Raw genomic sequence first — 22,325 nt, 5'->3', positions numbered from 1 at the left:
CAGCTCTCTTCCAGGGCACAGCAGGTCCCAGCTGCACACTCCCAAGCTGAGCTGAGAACAGGGACTGTTGCGGACTAAGCACAAAAATCTCAGGCAGGCTAATCTGACTACACCTGAACCAATCATTGGGACAAGATTCTAGAGCCAAGGGTAGGGTGGAATCTCAGGCTGAGGTTGAAGGAGGAGTGGTTTCCTAAAGAGAATCAGAGCTACAGCTCCCGGCAGCAGGAAGAATGGATGCCTGGCAGCAAAGAGCAGGGGTCATTGCTTGGCTGTGTATTTCCATGGGCTTCCTCTTTGCCTCCTGTTTCCTTGGTGATGAAGAGCCTTGTTTTTTGCTTTGGAAACCAGTATAGCAGGGGTCCCCAACCCCCAGGCCGTGGATCAGTACTGGTGACAGTCCGTGGATCAGTACTGGTGACAGTCCATGACCAGTTAGGAACTGGGCCACACAACAGGAGGTGAATGGAGGCAAGCAAAGCTTCACCTGTATTTACAGCCGCTCTCCATCCCTCACATTACTGCCTCTGTCGGATCAACAACAGCATTAGATTCTCGTAGGAGCTCAAACTCTACTGCACTTGAATCATCACCCCTCTCCCCCTCCCTGGTCCTGGAACAAATTGCCTTCCATGAAACCAGTCCTTGGTGCCAAAAAGTTTGGGGACCACAGCAGTATAGTATCCTGAAGTCCCTGATTCAATTCTCCTGCAAAGTAGCCACCATCAAAATCAAACACAGACTGCCCTCAAGGGAAATAATGCTTTAAGTAATTAAAAAGAATTGATTAAAATCCACAACAAGAAGTAACTGCTTTTTAAATGAAGAGAAAGGCATAGTATAGTTAAGGGTGAACCAAACTAGACAGTAACGCCCAGCACTCACGTGGGTAGCAGACAAGCATGCATGATCTTCCTGGTGCCCTTTAAATAGACTGTTTTCAGGAGGTGTCTGAGCATAGTCAGTGCCTAAAAATATCGAGTGAGCACTCACATATTCAAAGTTACAAAAGTTTGGTTCAGAACTGAAATCTGACAGACAAAGCTCAGCTGATACTATTGTTTATCGTTCACAATTGCTTTGTATACCCTTTAATGCGTTCTCTTTCTCAAGCCTTCTGTCGTAAAGCAGAACACAGATTCCTACTAGGGAGATCAGAAAGAGAGTGATAGTTACTCAGTAAAAACAAGGTTGATCTGTTAAAATGGAGAGTTTACTTTATAATCTAGCAAGGGGAAAGAATGGTGACCTTTAAATGATTCGTGTAATGATTCTGGATTCTAGTCTACTTTGAAAGAGTCTAATATAAGTAAGCATTCTGTACATAAGCAAATGAATCTAATTTTTTCCCTCTATAATAGTGTCAGGTTCTCTACTTTGTCACAAATTGCTACCCAGTTTTCCCAAGGTACAGCCTTTTATACCTAGTACAGTCATCCCGAGCTGTGCATTTTGCCCTGGCAACTAGCCTGCCTTGCATTTATATTTTTTTCTGCACTCATGTATGCATAGAAAGTCCATATCCAAAACGGTTTTTTCATCTTTTTCTATAAAAAGGATACAAAATCAGCACCCTAAGGTATGTATTATTCTCCTAACTTGGTCTATAATTTTGCATAAAAGCTTTAAATTCTCCCTCATAAATTTATCCTCTCTTCTAACAATATGCCCATTCATTTCTAATTTTCTAATTTCTGTCTTTGGTAAGCTACAGCATTTTAATTGCTTATAGAAACTAATCGGTCTCCTATCCTTGATAGTGATTTCATTAAGGTCTGATTTTTTTAATCAAGTTTTTCATATTTATTATTGTGTTTTGATCTATAGTGTGGCTTGACCTAAGAACCCAGTCTACTGTTGAGAGTCTTAGTAAAAGAATCCCAGGAAATAATAACTTTGTTAAGGTAAGAGATTTCTTCAAAAATATGCCATTAAAATGCTCATTTAACAGAAAAAAAGCTTGGAGATTTCACCAGGCTTTCTGTCTTATTGCACAGTTGTTATTTGATACAATTTATAGAATATTTCTCTACAGATAATTACCTGTCTTCCTTGCCCTGTGGTGAATTGGAGAAATAACGTTCCAAGATAAATAGGCTGGAGGGGATGATAAAGTGTCCCAGTGGGCTTAAACCATACTTCCTAGGGAGTGCTTCTATAATTCCACATGCTTTCCAAATCCTTCTCTCTTGCTTTTTCACCATCCATCAAAGAAAGTTCTGGGTGCTTTTTGAGGTTTTAGACATCTGGACTCAGGGAGCGAAAGTAGAAGACACTCCAGCCTTTACGTGAATTCCTCTTCTAATTTTCTTCATATGACGATGCCAAAAAATTGCCTAGTTTTTGGTCCTTATATAGATCTCTCTTCAGACAAATGGGGAGAAAAATTTTAAAATAGGTGAGGTACTTTTGTTAGCAAGGTCAAGCTCTCCCAGTATCCAAAAGGAAATTCCAGAGTTTTTTGTTTGTTTGATTTTTGGTTTGTTTGTTTGGGGCTTTTGGTTTATTCCCTTTATATTTGTCAGTGGGTCTCTTAAATGGTAGTTTCTTGTGGTTGTTGATTCTGAAAGTGAAAGTGTGAAAGTGAAAGTCACTCAGTCATGTCTGACTCTTTGCGACCCCATGGACTAATACAGTCCGTGGAATTCTCCAGGTCAGAATACTGGAGTGGATAGCCTTTCCATTCTGGGCTGGGATCTTCCCAACCCAGGGATTGAACCCAGGTCTCCTGCATTGCAGGTGGATTTTTTACCAGCTGAGCCACAGTTCAGTTCAATTCAGTCACTTGGTCATGTCCGACTCTTTGTGACCCCATGAACCGCAGCACGCCAGGCCTCCTTGTCCATCACCAACTCTCAGAGTCCACCCAAACTCATGTCTGTTGAGTCGGTGATGCCATCCAGCCATCTCATCCTCTGTTGTCCCCTTCTCCTCCTGCCTTCAATCTTTCTCATTATCAGGGTCTTTTCAAATGAGTCAGCTCTTTGCATCAGGTGGCCAAAGTATTGGGGTTTCAACTTCAACATCAGTCCTACCAATGAACACCCAGGACTTATCTCCTTTAGGATGGACTGGTTGGATCTCCTTGCAGTCCAAGGGACTCTCAAGAGTCTTCTCCAACACCACAGTTCAAAAGCATCAATTCTTCGGTGCTCAGCTTTCTTTATAGTCCAACTTTCACATCCCTACTGGAAAAACCGTAGCTTTGACTAGACAGACCTTTGTTGGCAAAGTAATGTCTCTGCTTTTTAATATGCTACCATACTCTTTGGTTTGTGGGATGACCCTTGGTTCCTCAAATGAAAGAAGCATATGTTATTTCTATTATTTCTAAAGCCCATATGTCATTTCTATTATAATTTTTGAGCATGGATCTTTTCACAGTAAACTGTGAGCTAAGATTCTTAACTTACAAGGTTGCATTACAGTGTTAAACAGTTAGAGATTTTTTACTACGCGTATCCATGGGAGGTGAGAAGGAAAAGGGATCACTTCCTGCAGCTAGGTGAGGTGCTAAATGAGAATGGGGATCAAGAAGGAAAAGATAGTTGCGCTATTTTGATGTATTTTTTTTAATCACTTCCACCAGCCCTTCTAAATATAGTGTTTAATATGCTAACTAAAATGAGTGGACTGGATCCATTCTCAAGGAAACCTGTGTTTCATTTTTACCTTTTATCCTTTATTCAGTTAACCCTCCCTTTGTTGAATGTATTTGTGGAATTTATGCAAACTCACACACATACACTATTTAAATTAATTGAAGTGACATTGGTTTGTAAAATCATATAAGTTTCATGTGTACAACACTGTATTTTAACTGGCAACTACTTTCTTAAATAGAACAACTTTGGGTTGCTTTCATCTGGCGTGTCTTTGAGCTCTATTGTCCACCAATTTTATGTTATTTAAGTATGTGTGTTTGACTATGTATTTCTTATATTTTTAGCACACAAATATATTGTTTTTGTTAAGTCTTATCTATCTTAAAACAATCTTCTGATTGTGGTCATTAGTTTATGAATTGATAAACTTGCACTCTCTGATTTTCAATAGCTTTAAATATTAATTTCACTGAATATAAAATAAAAGGCAGGGTTTTGGACTAGGTTCTGTGTGTAATACTAACTTATCACAAAAGTTAACATCTGTGGCTGAGCTATCTAGGTTTCAGGGTATGTGTCATTTAATTTTCTCTTTATCTTGCTACATGGATGCTCTTTGAACTGCAAACATATCACTCTGATTTTTGTTCATGAACATGCTTTCCTGTGCCACGAGATAGGAAAAGTGTTTTTTATCCATAATACTTTGAGATTGCCTTTAGGGTCATTGCATATTTTGTAATTTGTTGACCTCTTTGATTTGGTGTTTTATTTTAAGCTGTTATGAATTTCATTTCCTGGCTGAATGTCATACCTGTATTTAGTCCAAGACAGGCCTTCCACTTAGCACTTATTTCAGTGCGGTGAAGCTTCGTTGGCTCCTTGACAATGTGAGAAAAGTTCAAAAGGCTGTTGAAGAAGATAGAGCTCTTTTTGGGACCATTGATTCATGGCTTATTTGGGTATGTTTAAAAATCATGTATGTATGGAAAACATTTTTAAATTGCTTATTTTTTTTTCTATGGAGAGTTTCAAACTTTTTAGTTGGCAGCATCATTAAGAAAAGCCACGCAAGAAACAGCAGAAATTTCAGCTGCCATTTGAGAGGCATTTTTGGCTACTTCCTTTTGATTTTTTTCTTGCCTTATGTCAGTAAAAATGAAGGATGGTTGCCAAAACCGTATCTCATGTCTGTTACCTTTAGCATAACTAATTTAGGTAATTATCAAGTAGTAAATTTCAGTCACCAGTATCCCTTGCCTATTATTCACTCCTTTGGTACATGCAGGGGACTGGCTCTAGGACCCACCAGAGATAGTTAGCAGTCTGTATCTATGGATTGTGTAATACTATAGTTTTTATTTTAAAAATCTACATATAAGCACAGTTTGAACCTGTGTTGCACAAGGGTTAACTGTATTTCTTTTCCACTAGCCATTTCTTAGAAGAAATTATCTCTTCTATTTTCTACTATTTAACATGGTAATACACCTGGGACTACTTTTTAGCATTTGCTTTCAACATCACATAGGTGTCTATTACTTAGTTAGGCCACAATATGAAAAATCATAGTGGACATTTCTGATGTATAATTTTCTTGCCTAAAATGAACATGAATGAATAGAAGCAAACATTTCCCAGATACATACATATCTTCTCTTCCCTCCCTCTCCTTATCTCCCTGCCTTTCTTATTCTCAGTTATTTTCAAGGGTGTTTTCAAATACACCCAAAACGTGGAGGGAATAGTGTCATGAACCTCTAAAATAATGAGTCAGCTACAGTCATTGGCTATGGCCAAACTTGTTCCCACTACACTCACTCCTTCTCCCCATGGATAATTTTAAAGCAAATCCCAGACATATAATTTCATTTGCAAACACTTCTGTAAGTGTGGGATTATTATTTTTTTCCAACATTCGGGGAATGTTAAAGGAACATTGCCCCTCTTGTCACTTGCCAGATCCACAGAGCAGATCAGACAAAACCCTCTATCAGGAAGTGGCGCCTTCCCCAGCCCTCCCTGTCTTGGCCAGGGCACGCTATGCTTTGTGTTCATGGCCAGCAGTTTTCATATGTTTTAGTCACAGTTGAAATAATTCGGACAATAGTTCTCACTATTGCCTGGAGCCAGAGTAAGGCAGTATGTTGAACTGTGAGCTGCAGGACACTCGAGGGAGCACACTGAGCTGTTCCCTTCCTCCCCTGTTCCCACATGATGCCATTACTGCACTTCTGTTCCTTTCTTACTCCTCACTGCTTCTACATAAAAGAAAGCAGCAGTCCTTGTAGTTCAGGTCCAAGGGTATTAACATTAGAGAGTTTAAAGCTCTGCTTTCAGGATATGTGCTTGGGTCAGTGCAGTGCAGCCCGGTGAGAATTGTTACTTCAAAACAGGCACACACACACACACGCACACATACAGCAAGAACAGGAGCAACACAGGTCAATAACATCCCAAGAGGTAGGCACATCAAATTTAATAAGACTCTGCATCTTCCAAAGATAAGAGGATGAAAGCAAAGCTGCTTTTTTTTGTTTTCATTAACCATCAACTAGAACTGCTGTCTACTATGATGGCCACTTGACCACATATGGCCATGGAGCACTTGAAATGTGGCAGGTCTGAATTTAGATGTGCATGAGTGTAAAATATACACTGCATTTCAAAGAGTTAATACAAAAAAAGAAGGTAAAATGTTTCACACGTTGAAAGGATATTTTGAATATATTAAGTTAAATAAAACTTACAGTATTATTCACTTCACCTGCTTCTTTATGATTTTTAATTGTAGCAACTAGAAAATACCCAATTACATGTGTGGGTCAATGTGGTTCTGTTGCATTGTATTTCTGTTGGACACCAAAGAACACTAGAAGATGAAGTAATTGAAACGTTCCATTCTCTTGCTGTATGGGCTCTGCAACAGATTCTGGCTCTTGACAAAGTAGAAATTAAGTTGCAAATAAGTACAGATTTAACATGTCATGTTCTTCTGTCCAGAGCTTGACAGGAGGAGCTAGTGGAGGTGTCCATTGTACAGATGTAACAAATGCAAGCAGGACGATGCTTTTCAACATCCATTCTTTGGAATGGGATAAAGAGCTCTGCGAGTGAGTTGTGTTTTGCCCTCATGATAGTTTGCCAATTTGTTGCCTGTCTATAACCTAAATCTTAATTATTTTCAGATTGTCAGTGGAGCACCAAACTTTGTTGATATTTAACTACAATATACAAGTCTTTGTTTTATGCTCTTTTTTTCTAATTGGAGGATAATCGCTTTACAATGTTGTGTTGGTTTCTGCCATACAACAATGCGAATATGTATATATACACCTTCCCTCTCGAGCCTCCCTCCCCTACCACATCCTGCCCCTCTCGGTCATCACAGAGCACAAGACTGGGCTCCCTGTAAGAGACTATTACTGCATATATAATAAATAGGCCAAATTAAGTAATTGTCTCGATTCCTCAAGGAAAATTAGGTTCCTTTATAAAAGTACTTTGTTTTTTGTGTACTTTTGCTTTTGTATTGATTTCTTTATGTAAAATTAGAGTGTTAAATATCTAAGCCTGCTGCTGCTGCTAAGTCGCTTCAGTCGTGTCCGACTCTGGGCAACCCCATAGACGGCAGCCCACCAGGCTCCCCCGTCCCTGGGATTCTCCAGGCAAGAACACTGGAGTGGGTTGCCATTTCCTTCTCCAATGCATGAGAGTGAAAAGTGAAAGGGAAGTCGCTCAGTCATGCCCGACTCTTCGCGACCCCATGGACTGGAGCCCACCAGGCTCCTCCGTCCATGGGATTTTCCAGGCAAGAGTACTGGAGTGGCCTACTGCTGGCTTATTTATTTCTTCCCATTTAACTCAACTCTCAAATATGCCTGTTTTTAATTTTTGTTTGCATGCCTTTAAATTCATATGAATGTTTCTAGATGTTTACTTAAAATAGCATTGTATACCGAATCTTATTTTACTGGTTTTTTTTTTTTTAGATTTTTTGAAATTCCAATGAAAATTCTTCCAAATGTCCGGAGTTCTTCAGAGATCTATGGCCTAATGGTAAAAAGAAAAAGAAATTTTTTAAATTTAATTTTTATCTTAATAAAAACCTTACTATTCAGAATTCAAAAGTCAGTTGTGTTATATTGTATATTTTGAGACCCATGAATTTTTTCTGAATATTGGCAGTATGTAAAATAAGAATTTAGTATTGTCTAAATAGCTTTATAACTTCAAATTCTTGAGTCCTTCTTGCCAATTTATGTTTTATGTATACTTTATAAAAAACTACATATAAAACTTTATATACTATGAACTTTATTGGCTTTTCTTTGAGTATTTTAAAGTATTGATGAGATAATCTAACTGCGGTAGGTGATAAGGGAATATTTGAGCCAGTTTCTTCTTTTAATCCAAATAACTGTTTAGTAGTTGCATTGCCTGCTTTTAATTTATAGGAAGGTCTCTTCACATTTTAGTGGCATTCTTTTTCCTGTTGAATCTCCTTTAATGGCCAGACCATGTCTCATATTAGATTCTTTGTCAGCCTGAACAAAACTTTAGCAGAACAAAACTTTAGCAGAGAAGCTGAAAGCAAAGAGTCTGTTCTGATTTGTGATTGTTAATTAAACTGGTTTTCATCATGAGCATTTTTATACTGTTGCTTTCATTGAAACCCACAGAAGTAGTCTAAGCACAAATTACACATAACATCGCTGAGTATTTCTGATTACACACCAGGAATGAAAACCTCTAGGATGATTTGAACTGGTGTTTAAGCTCAAAAATCTAGAATGTATGGTAAAAATTAAGAAAAGTCTAAGATTAATTACCAAAAAATAATGTTTGGACATTTCATAAAAAATGTTAGTCTACTTATAGACTTAATACACTAGAATACCCGAGTGTTCTGGTTAAAACTTAAGCAAGAAGTCTTAAGTGTTTCATTTATAATAAAGCCTTTTAAGGCAACATGGCATTTTTTAAGGGAAGCATAATCATTGCTTATCTACAGTTTAAAAGTGCTTTGATAATTTCATAGCTACCTATAAACTGACTTGGGTCAGAGGAAAAAAAACTGTTCTTGAGAAACAGTTTCAGAGGATGGTTGAAAAAACATGTAACTGGCCTAGTTTTCTCTTGCATTTAAAATATTATCCTTCTGTCCCCCTCTCTCCCCCTTGCTGACTATAGAAAATCTCTCATAGCCCGGTGAGTAGGTTGCCCACCAATGATGCTACCCGTTCATTTGGAAAAGATACAGTGCATTTCCATTTAGTTTTAGATAAGCAGAAATCCATTTACTCAGCAAATTAATCCAGACTCTTCCATGACCCTCCAAATTATTATAAGCTCCAATGAAGCTTTAGTTATTATTAAAACATAATCTTATTTGTTTCTTTTTAAGTCCTCCATAAAACTAGGAGTGATGTTTCAAAATAAAAGACTAAGATAGTTCTCTGAAATGAGAAATTGTGATGGTCCCTATCACAAAGTACAGTTGTGATGTGCTTTTGGGCTGTAGCATAATAGGGAAATGAGGTATAGTTTTTAGATGTTCTCTACGTCTCTTAAATGACATCTTGCCCAACCTTTCAGACCAGTTAGTTGGAAATGCACTGTCACTTTTTCTGCATGCTTCACCAGAGAATATTCCCAGGAATCCTCCAGGGACCCCCACCCTGTAAAGAAAAAAGAGCGCTTTCCGTGCCTGACCGCACATAGTAGATTCTGCTGGTAGTTTGATAATAACTTGAATAGTGTAAGCAAAGACTTCTTCCAGTATCTGAATACCTTACGTATCCAGTCTCTAGGTTTCCTGATTTACTTTCCCTTATAAGCCAGGTTCAGATTGTCCAAGAATATATACAGTAAATAAAAGGTCTTGGATTAACCCAAAAGCATAAAAGAAATAAAATATTGCCCCACTATCTAGTGGGTATTTTCTATTTTGTGAATGATTTCCACATGCATGCTCTTATTTCCTAACCATAGCTGTGTGAGGTGGCTTCTCTTCTTCCCCTCACTATCACAGAGGGGGAACCCAAAGCTCCCAAAGAAATGGCAGACTGAAAGGTCAGATGAAAGCTTTTGTTTGGTTCTCTTCCTAATATCAGGTTCATCATAATGTTTGTTCAGGTTTTTCTGTAAGATGGTATGAAAAAACCCGAATGAACTTTTAAGCCAATCCAATACATCACAGGTACTTTGGGGATCATATTCCTTTCCCCTAATTCCTTGATATCAACACATGATAGGTTTGTATTAGTGTAAGTATTTTTTTCAAAATTAAATTTGGTAAAGTTCACAGTCAGTCACTTAAATCTCATTTTTTCCTTAGAGTGCTAGGCATACTGGCTCAAAATCAAAACCACTATTCATGACACAAATTAACTCTTGCTTATCAAAACTTGAAGAATAATGTTGGCTATGAACAAATAATGCCCCATACCTGAACCTCTCTCTTGTTTCTTATTTATCAAGAGCAGTTTGGGTAGGAAGAACAGTTGGTAAAGTTCAGCCTTCCAAAATAAACATGTTCCATGCTGGTTTGATAGCTCCCTGTTCATTATGAAGGATGTGTTGGTCTGTTCATAGTAACAGCAATAATAGCAAAGAACTAATGGTCTGTGGCATTCATATAAGCTCAGGCCCATTTTGTAGATGAATAAATTGAGGTATAGAGAAGTTTCAGCAGCCTGCTCGGTGACTAACTAACTAACTAACCAGGAGTAGATCCTGCATCTCCTGGCTCCCTGTCCAGTGTTTCATGTCCATGTCTCTTCAAGGAATATTGCTAGTATCTCTCTCTCTGAACCACTCATGTAGTTGAAACACTTGCTTTGTCTTGTCTGCCCACATGCTCTGGCATGTTGCTATTTGTGTTCACTTCTATTACAGTTATGTTAGTAGAGCCAAATTTGTGATTATTCATAATCCTTTTTTAAAATTTCATTAGAAAGCTGGGGCCTTGGAAGGTGTGCCAATATCTGGGGTAAGTTTCATCACCAAACATCTCCCTACCACCTCCCTACCCCACCCCCTTTCATGTTCTGGCTTGCCTTAATCAATCTGTTCCTTCTTTAACTATGGAAAATAAGTAAGAGCAGAAGGATTGGCTAATTCTTGTTTTGACGGGATGCAGTGTGGGCTATTAAGAATTTTGTTGAGTAAATTAATTCTAACTCTCCCTTCCTATCCCTGTTCGGAGCATTAACACATAGGGCAATGGCCAAATGGAGGTAATGCAAAGAATATGACAGTTCACTCCTTCTTAAATAAAGAAGGAAAAATAAATCTTATGGCTCTCCCAAAAAGAAAATGGATAATATTATCTTAGTATTCTTTATTGTCATATGTCCTTTCAGTGTTTGGGAGACCAGTCTGCTGCATTGGTGGGACAAATGTGCTTCCAAGATGGACAAGCCAAAAACACGTGAGTTTTAAGAAACAGACCTGCAAACCAACGGGGTCTTGTTTGTTTGTTTTTCCCTTTGGTGTTTGGAATGAGGAAAAGCTTTTGAAGTTTCTCCAGACTGAAAATTAATAGTTCAAGAGTGCCAGTACAGTTACATGTGTTTATACTTTTTGCCATTTGTTTTTCTTCATCTCCTTCACATAAATCAAACCATGGCATATGTAAACACACTGATGAAGCTTGTGAAAATCTTAATTTATAAAATTCAAAACCTTTCCCATACAGAAACTAAATGCTGGTTTAAAGTACTTTTGCCTTGGGACGGACTTCCCTGGTGGTCCAGTGGTTAAGACTCTACATGTCCAATGTAGGAGGCATGGGTTCAATCCCTAGTCAGGGAATGTGACAATCCCACATGCCATACAAGCAGCCAAAATGAATACAATTTTAAAAAAATTTAAATAATAAAAAATAAAGTATTCTTGCCCTTTGCAGAGGTTGTTGGAGGGAGGCTGAGCAGAGGGAAGAAAGCCATGATGAAACTCTAATTTTCAACATATTGTTCCTGCACAAGACTTTCTTCATAATTTCAAAGTCATATTTTTGTGGGATTTTTCAAAGTTATTTCTCTGGCACTATGCTTTCTCCCCGTCATTTGAAGTTTCTGCTTCAACACAAAGCAGAAGGAATGACAGAAGTAGAGATTTTTTGCATTTTTCTTCTCATCTCATCTTCTTAATAGTCACACATGTAGTCTATAACAAGCCCCATATTTAAGAGTGATAAGATGACTCCCACTTTAGGATGAGAAAAACAGATACTCAGAAGTTAAGCTAGTAAGTGAGGAAGGCAGTCTTTGTATCCGAATCCAGCTGATTCAATTTAGGGCACTTGACCTTTATACTTTACTGTCCCCTGTATGGAAAAGATTTCCATAGCCCTGGCAGCAGGCTGTCTACCTTTAATGGTTTTTATCTTGAGGATTCTTTTTTTGGCCACACCCCACAGTATGTGGGATCTTAGTTCCCCCACCAGGGGTCAAACCCACACCCCCTGCAGTGACAGTGTGGAGTCTTAACTTCCAGACTGCCAGGGAAGTCCTGTTGAGCAGTTTCTAATTCTCTCATTAACGTTACCTTCAGTGCTTACATTCTCCTTTTTGTCAGTAACAGAATGTCTCTATATTTTAGATGTAGTGTTCTTATACTCTAGTAGGGTCAGAAGTCCTCATGCAAAAGTGTGACATTTGGGTGACAGTTTTTCTGAGAGGAGAGATAGGAAAATTCTTCTCAGGTCATGGTATCCTGTGGGTCTAGAAACATATTCTTTGAATTCTGGATTCCAGGTAGCTAAATCAGGAGTCAGAGAAATGATAGAAAAGTAGGCTATCCCCACTGCCCTCTTCTTTCCTCCTCTGCCTGGCACCCTAATGCTAGTAAAGCAGATGCTATCTCTCTTTGGCAAGTACCTGACACTGTAGAGCACATGGGAGGTGCCCAGTAAAGTTGCACAAAGTTGATTTTGTTTCTGTTCATGCTCCCCTCCCTCTTAAGCATTATCAGCCAATTCCGGAAAGGCAGGATTTAAGTTAGGGACGGCAGGCTGAGTACCTCAGCAGCCCCTGCAGGTTGAAAGAGGGGAAGAATTGTAAGATCTTTGGCTCATGTTTCTCTTCCTGAAGGAAAAAATCACAGACAGTTCATCATAGTATAGATCAGAACTTATGTGCCATAAGAAACTTGGAAGTACTGCTGTTGGGTTTCAAAGGGAGGGAAGAAAAATCACAAAGATTGTTAGTAGTGAGACGTTTTGAAGACTGAGCAGTTTTGGTGAACACGTGGAACACTGAACTAAGATGCAGATAAGGAAATGGAAAACTTTATTTAGAGAATGTAGAGAACAGTTGGGTAGGGAAGTGATTGTGGGGAAATAAGGCTAAGGTGGTGTGACACCCTAAATTCCAGAGTAAGGAGGTTTTTTTTTTTTTTTTTTCTGGAAGGCAGTGGGATACTTCCTGAAGATTTGGGGGCTGCTGTTCAGAGATGACTGGAGCTGTTCATTAATGATATGGCAGTCCTGGGTTAAAGTGAGGAGAGGGCTTCCCTGGTGGCTCTGTGGCAAAGAATCTGCCTGTGCAGGAGTCACGGTTCGATCCTTGATCCCAGAAGATCCCACATGCTGCATAGCAACTAAGCCCCTGTGCCACAACTACTGAGCTTGTGCTCTAGTGCCGAGGAGCCACAGCTACTGAGCCCACATACTGCAACTACTGAAGCTCCCGCACCTAGACCTGTGCTCTACAACAAGAGAAGCCACCACAATGAGAAGCCCTAGCACTGTAACTAGAGAGTAGCCCACACTTGCTGCAACTAGATAAAGCCCGCTCAGCAGTGAAGACCCAGCATAGCCAAAAATAAATAACTAAATTAAAAAAAAAAAATAAAGTGAGGAAAAACTAGAGGCAGAGAGGACATGGAGGCCGCTACAGCATCTCAGTAACAGCAAGAAGGACTAAGAAGGATGAGGAGGACTGAGATGGAGGTATGGGTGGATGTCCATGGCACTGCAGAGGAACACGAGACAGGAAGCAGTTATGGAGTCTAGTCACCTGGTCCCAGTGGTTAGACATAGCCAAAGTATGGAATGGGTTCAAATAGAAGACTTTGTGTTTGGGATACGTTGGTGATACTGGTAGGCTATACATTATACATACATGGTCATGGGGAATGAATGTAGTATAGAAGTATAGATTTTGAGTTTCCCATATTTAGAGGTGATTTTTGAAGCAATAAGAATTGATGAAATTACCAAGAAAAAGTATATAGGTAGAGGAGATATTTAGAAGAAGGAAGCGATGACTGGATGGAGAATTCAGACAAATAGAATGTAGTGAGTCATTAATGTGGAGATTCAGGGTCTCTATTTAAGACTCTACCAGGGTCTCTCTTTAAGAGAGGGGCCTGGTCAGCAGTGCAAAATAGAACAAAAAGGACATAGAAATCAAGTCTTCAGTGGTGACCTCAAAGAATGAAGCTTTAATAGAATGCTAAAGATGGAAGCCAGGTTACAAATGGTCAGAAGAGATGCAGGTAAGTAGAAGATAGAGACAGCAAGACAGAATGTGCTATGCAAACAGGCAACCATCCAGGAAGGAGGAGTGAAATAGACAGTTTGTTAGATTAATAGGATCTTTCCAACTTTGGGGAATTTTGTTCGTTTGTGTTTTTAATTAAAGCTTGTGTTTTAAGTGCCTCCTCTCTCCCAGAGGCTCTAAGTGTAGTAGCAGAGGCCTCCTGCCTCTTCCACAGATTCAACTAGGACCACTCACACACTCCCACCCCACCACCCCCACTGTCTGAACACAGTAGAATCTTGAGAAAGGATTGGTAGACCATATAAATGCTGAAAAACCCATATATTTTTGATGACTGGGAAGAAAAAAATATAATTTAAGAGGAAAATAATTGCCTATATATGGCTTTGAAAGTGGTAGCCTAGGGACTTCCCTGGTGGTCCAGTGGTTAAGACTCTGAGTTTCTACTGCATTGGTTCTATCCTTGGCTGGGGAACTAAGATCCCACATACTGTTCGACCACAAAAAAAAAAAAAAATTGCTGTGGCCTAAATGTAGCAAAGAAGTCTCTTCATGTGTTGATAATGCTCATTAATTACTTATTAAGTGTACATGAACTTAAAAATTTACTTCTATGAAGTACCTTGAGCCTGTGTGTCAATTTCGTAATTTAGGACCTGTACACTACTGTTCAGTATACATAGTGTTTATATGGGGACTAAATCAGTACAGATTTCTCCTTTATAAAGTGTGGAACAGATAATTAACTTCCACTTTTATGAATATTTGTTCATGGAGACTGACTTAAAATATGTAGCTTTTTCAGTGTCACAGAAGTAAAAAGGTATAGAGATTTATGTGTTCTGACTTCATAAATGTATTATTACCTGAACCTAGTGTTATTTGACTGGTGTCTTTGAAAACTGAGGTAGATACTAATGGATGCCGTGCTCCCTGAATGTGCTGGCTGGTCATCAAGCAGCCCACAATCATGCTTGAATCAAGCAAAAGAGATGGATGGTCTTGGGCGAATTCTTCTTCACATCAGTCATTCCTGGAAAGATGTTTTTCAGAAAAAAATTGCCCCCTTTCTGTTTGTTCCATAAGACAAACACAGCCAGTGGGGTCTGTTGGCTTAGCACTGACTAATATTAATAGCAGCATCTGCTGGGATCTGTCTGTGTACCCCTGGGCTGAGCCCTCCCCTTTCTCCCACCTGGGCTAATGAATGTCACAGAGCACAGCAGCAAGGCCTGTGGGGAGGGAATCCCAGGCAGGTTAGGACAGCTGTGATGAGCCAGGGATGACAGTCAACTCATTTGAAAAGTGTTGCCATGGGACCCTTGCTGATATCAGCTTGAACCACTTATCTGCTCGGCACAATTCAGAACCACTCATGCATGTCCAAGTGCCAGATTTGTTGCAGAGTCCAAAGCTTTTGCTGATAAGACCGCCACAAAGTAAATTCAGTTCTTCCCTGGCAGCTGTACTACGTGCTGGCTCTGACTCTCTGAGCACTGTTAGAACACCCTATCCTGCGTAGGGAAGGGAGAAGATAGATCAGCAATAGCTTTTCGCTCCTAGCTACTCCTATGCCAAAGTCCAGCTACACTTTTCCCCCATGCTGGACCTACACCCTCTCCATGCCAGAGGTTTACGGCTGCCTAATGATGGAGCTAGGCCGGCCTGCCCCATTGCTGAATGGCTATTAGCCATGATGTTTCACTCCACGTGGATTAGTAGAGATGTAACTGTGAGAGAATTTAGGATTTATTGTAACTCAGTGCTATTTTATTAATATAAACAGGAACCTGGGTTATGACTAAACTCCAAATACTATACTTGCATTTTTTCATTGTTGTTCAGTCACTCAGTCATGTCCGACTCTTTGTGACCCCATGGACTGCAGCACGCCAGGCTTCCCTTTCCATCACCAACTCCTGGAGCTTGCTCAAACTTATGTCTATTGAGTCGGTGATGCCATTCAACCATGTCATCCTCTGCCGCCCCATTCTCCTGCCCTCAATCTTTCCCAGCATCAGGGTCTTTTCCAATGAGTCAGCTCTTTGCATCAGATGGCCAAAGTATTGGAGCCTCAGCTTTAGCATTGGTCCTTCCAATGAATATTCAGAGTTGATTTCCTTTAGGATTAACTGGTTTGGTCTCCTTGCAGTCCAAGGGACTCTCAAGAGTCTTCTCCAGCACCACAGTTTGAAAGCATCAATTCTTTGGCGCTCAGCCTTCTTTATGGTCCAACTCTCACATCCCTATATGACTACTGGAAAAACCACAGCTTTGACCATATGGACCTTTGTAGGCAAAGTGATATCTCTGCTTTTCAATACGCTGTCTAGATTTGTCATAGCTTTTCTTCCAAGGAGCAAGCATCTTGTAATTTCATGGCTGTAGTCACCATCTGCAATGATTTTGGAGCCCAAGAAAATAAAGTCTGTCCCTGTTTCCATTTTTTCCCCATCTATTTGCTATGAAGTGATGGGACTGGATGCCATGATCTTAGTGTTTTGAATGTTGAGTTTTTCCATTAGGATTCCACTAAGTACATTTTCTTCTAGACTTTTTTTTAAAGGAAGCACATATTTTTAAAATATTTCTTTGTTAATTTTTGGCCATGCTGGGTCTTGGTTGCTGTGCAGGCTTTCTCTAGTTGTGGCAAGTGGGGGCTACTTTCTAGTGGTGCTTGGGCTTCTTATTGTGGTGGCTTCTCTTGTTGCAGAGCACGGGCTTTGAGGCGTGTGGGCTAAGTAGTTGTAGCATATGGGCTTAGTTGCCCTGTGGCATGTGGGGTCTTCCCAGACCAGGGATCAAACCAATGTTCTCTGCATTGGCAGGAGAATTCTTTACCACTGGGCCACCAGGGAAGTCCCTAGACTGTTCTTTAAAACATTATTCCAAGAGTGTATGTGATATTTGTTAACTTTTGAAACTTTTCTAAAAATTTCATTTCTTTTATTGTTCTATGTTAAATGTCAATATTGTATTATTAATATTTCAGCATTTACTTTTAATAAAATTGTCCTACTGTTCATTCTTCCCCTAACTGTAGGTATGGAACAGGCTGCTTCTTACTATGTAATACAGGCCGTAAGGTTGGTGTTTTTCAAATTAAAAGATTCATGGAAGTCTTCTTCAATTTCATATAAATAATACTTCAACATAATTTGCTATTAAGTAACTTTTGAGTCAGCAGCTTTTTAAAATTTTTTTATCAGGGTTTAACTTAGAGCTCAATAAAAATGATGAGTATCACTACATTTGAAGCATTCTTGTAAGAACCATTTTAGGTTCTTTAACTTTTATATGTGTGTTTTTAATTGTGTTAGTAGAATATCTCACTAGGAGCTTGTCAGATTCTTAATTCAAGTCCAATTTCCAACAAGGGATAAACTTTTTGTACTATTTGAGTGTATTTTTCTTTTTAAAATAATTTTTATTGGAGTTAATAGTTGATTTATAATGTTGTGGTAGTTTCAAGTGTACAGCAAAGAATGTCCACTTTTTTAAGATCTTTTTCCATGTAGGTCATTCCATGTAGATCTTCCCAACCCAGAGTGTTGAGTAGAGTTTCCTGTGCTATTAGTTATCCTTATTAGTTATCTATTTTATATATATATATATATATATATATATATATATATATATATATATATCCCAGTCTCCCAAGTGTATTGTTCTTAATACTGGTAATTTTGATTTTTAAGATATATTTTCTAAATTGTCATGTTTATTGAATTATAACTAGATCATTTTTGCTTTAAAAATCTTATGCTGTCTTTTTGTTTTCCTGGCTATAAACTCTTTTTCTCTTTCCTACAGTGTGTATTTTCTGAACATGGCCTTCTGACCACAGTGGCTTACAAACTCGGCAGAGATAAACCCGTATATTATGCATTAGAAGTAAGTACATTTCAATCAGTATAGATAATATGACAGATATTCAAAGTGAAAGTGAAGTCGCTCAGTCATGTCTGACTCTTTGTGACCCCATGGACTGTAGCCTATCAGGCTCCTCCGTCCACGGGATTTTCCAGGCAAGAATGCTGGAGTGGATTGCCGTTTCCTTCTCCAGGGGATCTTCCTGACCCAGGAATCAAACCTGGGTCTCCTGCATTGCACGCAAACACTTTACCGTCTGAGCCACCAGGGAAGCAGACATTCAAAGCTAATGAAAATCGCAGTGTTATCTGTAAGAATGAGAAGCAACTTCTCAGTTGCTATAGTTTTATCATGACATTGCAACAATTCAGTCACATAAAAGCTCCATTTCCAATTCTAGTTCTCATTATTTTTAGTTGCTTCCTAGAAATAGTGTTGAACTTCTCAAAGTCATCCATGAGGGATGGAGTGAACTTCTTCTAAACTCTGGTTGTACTGGTTAATGTAATTTTGACCTCTTCACATGAATTACAAATGTTCTTTTGTCATCTAGAATGGTAAATCCTTTCTAGTAGGTTTTCATTATAGTTTGCCCAGGTAGATTCATCAGAGAAATCACTGTCTATGGCAACTATAGCCATACAAGTTGTCTTTCTTAAAACAGTGAGAGTTGAAATTCAGAATTATTCCTTGATTCATGGGCTGCAGAATGTATATGCGTTTTTGTTATTTAGTCGCTCAGTCATGTCCAACTCTTCATGACCCCATGGACTGTAGCCCACCAGACTCCTCTCTCCATGGGATTCTCCAGGCAAGAATACTGGAGTGGGTTGCCATTTCCTTCTCCAGGGTATCTCCCCAACCCAGGGATCGAATACACATCTCTTGCATTAGCAGGCAGATTCTTTATCTGTGAGCCATCAGGGAAGCCCATATGTTGTATTAGTAGGCAGGGAAACAACATGAATCTCACTGTAGATCTCCATCAGAGCTCTTGTGTGACCAGATACATCGTCAGTTCCCTTCATATTTTGAAGGGAATCCTCTTCTGAGCATTATGTTTCCACAGCTGGTTTAAAATATTCAGCACTTCATGTTGTGAACAGATGTGCTGTCATCTAAGCGTTCTTGTTTCATTTATAGAGCAGCGTAGATTTACTGTAATTCTTAAGGACCCTAGGATTTTCAGAGTGGTAAATGAACATTGGCTTCAACTTAAGGTCACCAGCTGCATTAGCCCCTAACAAGAGAGAGAGCCTGTTCTTTGAAGCTTTGAAGTTAGACATTGACTTCTCTCCAGCTGTGAAAGTCTCCAACGTCTTTCCTTCCAATATAAGGCTGTTTCATCTACATTGAAAATGTGTTGTTTAGTAGCCACCTTCATTAATGGCCTTAGCTAGATCTTCTGAATAACTTGCTGTGGCTTCTACATCACCACTTGCTGCTTCACCTTGCACTTTTATGTTACAGAGACAATTTCTTTCCTTAAACTATATGAACCAAACTCTGCTAGCTCCAGATTTTTTTCTGAAGCTTCCTCTCCTCTTCCAGCCTTCATAAAATTAAAGAAAGTTAGGGCCTTGCTCTGGCTTAGGGGAATGTTGTGGTTCATTTGATCTCCTATCCAGATCACTCAGACTTGCTCCATATCAGCAGTAAAGTTGTTTCACTTCTTTATCATTCATGTGTTCGCTGGAATAACACTTTTAATTTACTTCAAGTTTTCCTTTGCATTCACAACTTGGCTAACTTTTTGGTGCCAGAGGCCTAGCTTTCAGCCTGTCTCAGCTTTAGATATTATTTCCTCATTAGTTTAATTATTTCTATTGAGTTTTTGGTTTAAAGTGAGACATAGGACTCTTCCTTTCACTTGAGCATTTAGAGGTCATTGTAGGGTTATTAATTCGCCTAATTTCATTACTGTTCCATCTCGGGGAATAGGGAGGTCTGAGGAGAAGTAGAGAAATGGGGAATGGCCAGTCGGTGGAGCTGTTAGAACATATACATTTATAAGTTTGCCGTCTTATATAGGAACAATTTGTGGCACCCCAGAACAATTACAGTAGTAACACCAAAAATCACTAATCACAGATCACCTTAACAAATATAATAATAAAATTTGAAAGATTTCTAGAATTACCAAAATGTGACACAGAGATACAAAGTGAGCAAATGTTAGAAAAATGATACCAGTAGACTTGCTCTGTGCAGGGTTGCCACAAACCTTCAATTTGTGGGGGAAAACAAACAAACAAACCTAGTATCTGGGAAGCACAGTAAAATGAGGTATTCCTGGGACTTCCCTGGTTATCCAGTGGTTAAGACTCCAAGCTCCAATGCCGGAGGCCCAGGTTTAATCTCTGGTCAGGGAACTAGATCCCACATGCTGCAGCTAAGATCCTGTGCAGCCAAACAAATAAGTGTTTAAAAAATAATAAAATGAAATATGCCCACTGTGGGATTTGTGCCTCCATGACCATAAACACTGTTTCTGCTACTCTAGCCTGAGAGTCCATTCATTTAGTCTAATCATCCCATGATATCATTGGCTCCAAGAGCATATATTAAAATATCTAGCTCTTTTTGAATGAATTATCAAGCCACATCTATGCCATTTTGTATTAATATTTGCAGAGACGATCTTTTGTTCATCTAAATTGAGGTCTTTGTTTCTTCCTATTAAATTTCATGATAGTGATTTCAGCCAATTCTGACACAAGTCTGAATGCTTTTTCATTCTTCACCCTTACTCTTCCAGTTTTGTCTTATCTGGAGACTTAACACATTAGCTTTATGATGTTTTTAATTTATTTATTTTAATTGGAGGATAATGACATTACAGTACTGTGATGGGTTTTGCCATACATCACTATGAATCAGCCATAGGTATACATGCGTCTCCTCCATCCTGAACCCACCTCCCTCCCCACTGTATCCCTCCGTGTTGTCACAGAGCACCAGCATATATATTACCATATGCTTTTGTTTTGATTCATGTAATTTTTTTTAGTTTCATAGAATTTTAAAGCTGAGGGAAGCAGTGGATTAGATGACAACAGGCTTCACTACACCCTGCTATCCCCTTGTTTCATGTGTGAAGAAGGCAAGTGAAACTGGAGTCATTTGGCCAAGGTAGTTTGATGCAAATCCACATTATTGGACATCAGAGTCTAGATGCCTGGGCTGCCCCATTGGACCATCTCCTTCCTTATATATCTGAATATTCAGGGCTTCAGTCTCCTCAGTCCAGTGTTCTTCTCCCTGCATCCCCCATATGTCACACCCTTCTGCTAACCTAGCAACTCAGCCATAACACACACAGACTAGTTTGTTAACAACACAATTTCTTTTCCATGTTTTCTAATTCTTTTCACAAAAATTTTGTAAAATTTTTTTAAAAATCAAAAAAGAATGCAGAGAATCAAGCTAGGTTGGTATAACTTTTTCTCAGTGAATTCATGCAAATTCCACCTAGTCGCCCTGCTTCATTTTTGGGGAAAGTGCTTATAAAGCAGGTATTTAATACTCATTTCTGTAATTTGACATATTTTGGCTAGGCTTTGCAATCTGAGGTGTCAAAAAGTAACTTTATTTACTTTCAAAAGTACTCTGTGGGGAATTCCCTGGTGGTCCAGTGGTTGGGACTCTATGCTTTCACTGCCAAGGGCAGAGTTTTAATCCCCTTTCAGGGAACAAAGATCCCACAAGCCACCTGGTGAGGCCAAAATAAATAAATAAATAACATTTTTTTAAAAGTACCCTCTTTGAAAACAGAAACTATGCCTACCCCTCTTAGATTTTAGTCTTCTTTCATTATGCCTCTGCAGACTAGGAAGCAACATAAGGCATTTCTAATTGTTTGGGGTTTTTTTAGTAGTACTTTCAAAATAATAATTATATATTTTTCCAAGAGTGTTTATAATTGTTTAATATTTTTAATAACCATCTAACCATGATAAGGACCTTGAATGCTTTATACCTACCACCTCCACCAGCAGTCATGTTATGGAATTTACAATTTTTGTTTCCCCCTTTTCTTAAACATACAGTAATTGATACTATTTTCAGTCAGTCATAAATCATATTAATTGATGTATTTATCAATTTCTGTGTCCAGTATCATTTCTTTGGTCCCAGACCTTTTATGTCCCCATTCACCACCCCCAGGGTTTTCTTGCCGAGGGACAACCTTTGCAAGTTCATAGAATCTGGGGTAGTAAGCCTGTTCTTTATAGGTTTCTCTTTATTGTGCCCTCTCTCTGGAGTGGATATAAAAATCTCAGTTTTTGTAGGTACATCCCTTTTGGCCATTTTTTGCTGCCAATCAGACCTTGGC

The 22,325-nt window shown here is 39.0% G+C and overlaps 1 protein-coding gene across 5 annotated transcripts in view; it reads left to right on the top strand.

Moving 5' to 3' along the window:
* Positions 1–22,325, top strand: part of GK (glycerol kinase) — a 77,564-nt gene that overhangs the window by 31,709 nt on the left and 23,530 nt on the right. For 3 of the 5 annotated variants that reach the window (XM_040266352.1, XM_040266353.1, XM_040266350.1), the window contains 9 exons: positions 1,828–1,904; positions 4,430–4,567; positions 6,609–6,718; positions 7,598–7,664; positions 8,799–8,816; positions 10,564–10,599; positions 10,973–11,040; positions 17,160–17,202; positions 17,930–18,010. In XM_040266352.1, the coding sequence (XP_040122286.1) occupies positions 1,828–1,904; positions 4,430–4,567; positions 6,609–6,718; positions 7,598–7,664; positions 8,799–8,816; positions 10,564–10,599; positions 10,973–11,040; positions 17,160–17,202; positions 17,930–18,010 (638 nt within the window). The remainder of the gene's footprint in view (positions 1–1,827; positions 1,905–4,429; positions 4,568–6,608; positions 6,719–7,597; positions 7,665–8,798; positions 8,817–10,563; positions 10,600–10,972; positions 11,041–17,159; positions 17,203–17,929; positions 18,011–22,325) is intronic. The other 2 variants (XM_040266354.1, XM_040266351.1) reach the window with 1 other exon arrangement.

This window comes from Oryx dammah, unplaced genomic scaffold (genome assembly GCF_014754425.2).
Source record: "Oryx dammah isolate SB20612 unplaced genomic scaffold, SCBI_Odam_1.1 HiC_scaffold_23, whole genome shotgun sequence".
Lineage (NCBI taxonomy): Eukaryota > Metazoa > Chordata > Mammalia > Artiodactyla > Bovidae > Oryx > Oryx dammah.
This window is presented reverse-complemented; position numbering and strand designations above follow the sequence as displayed.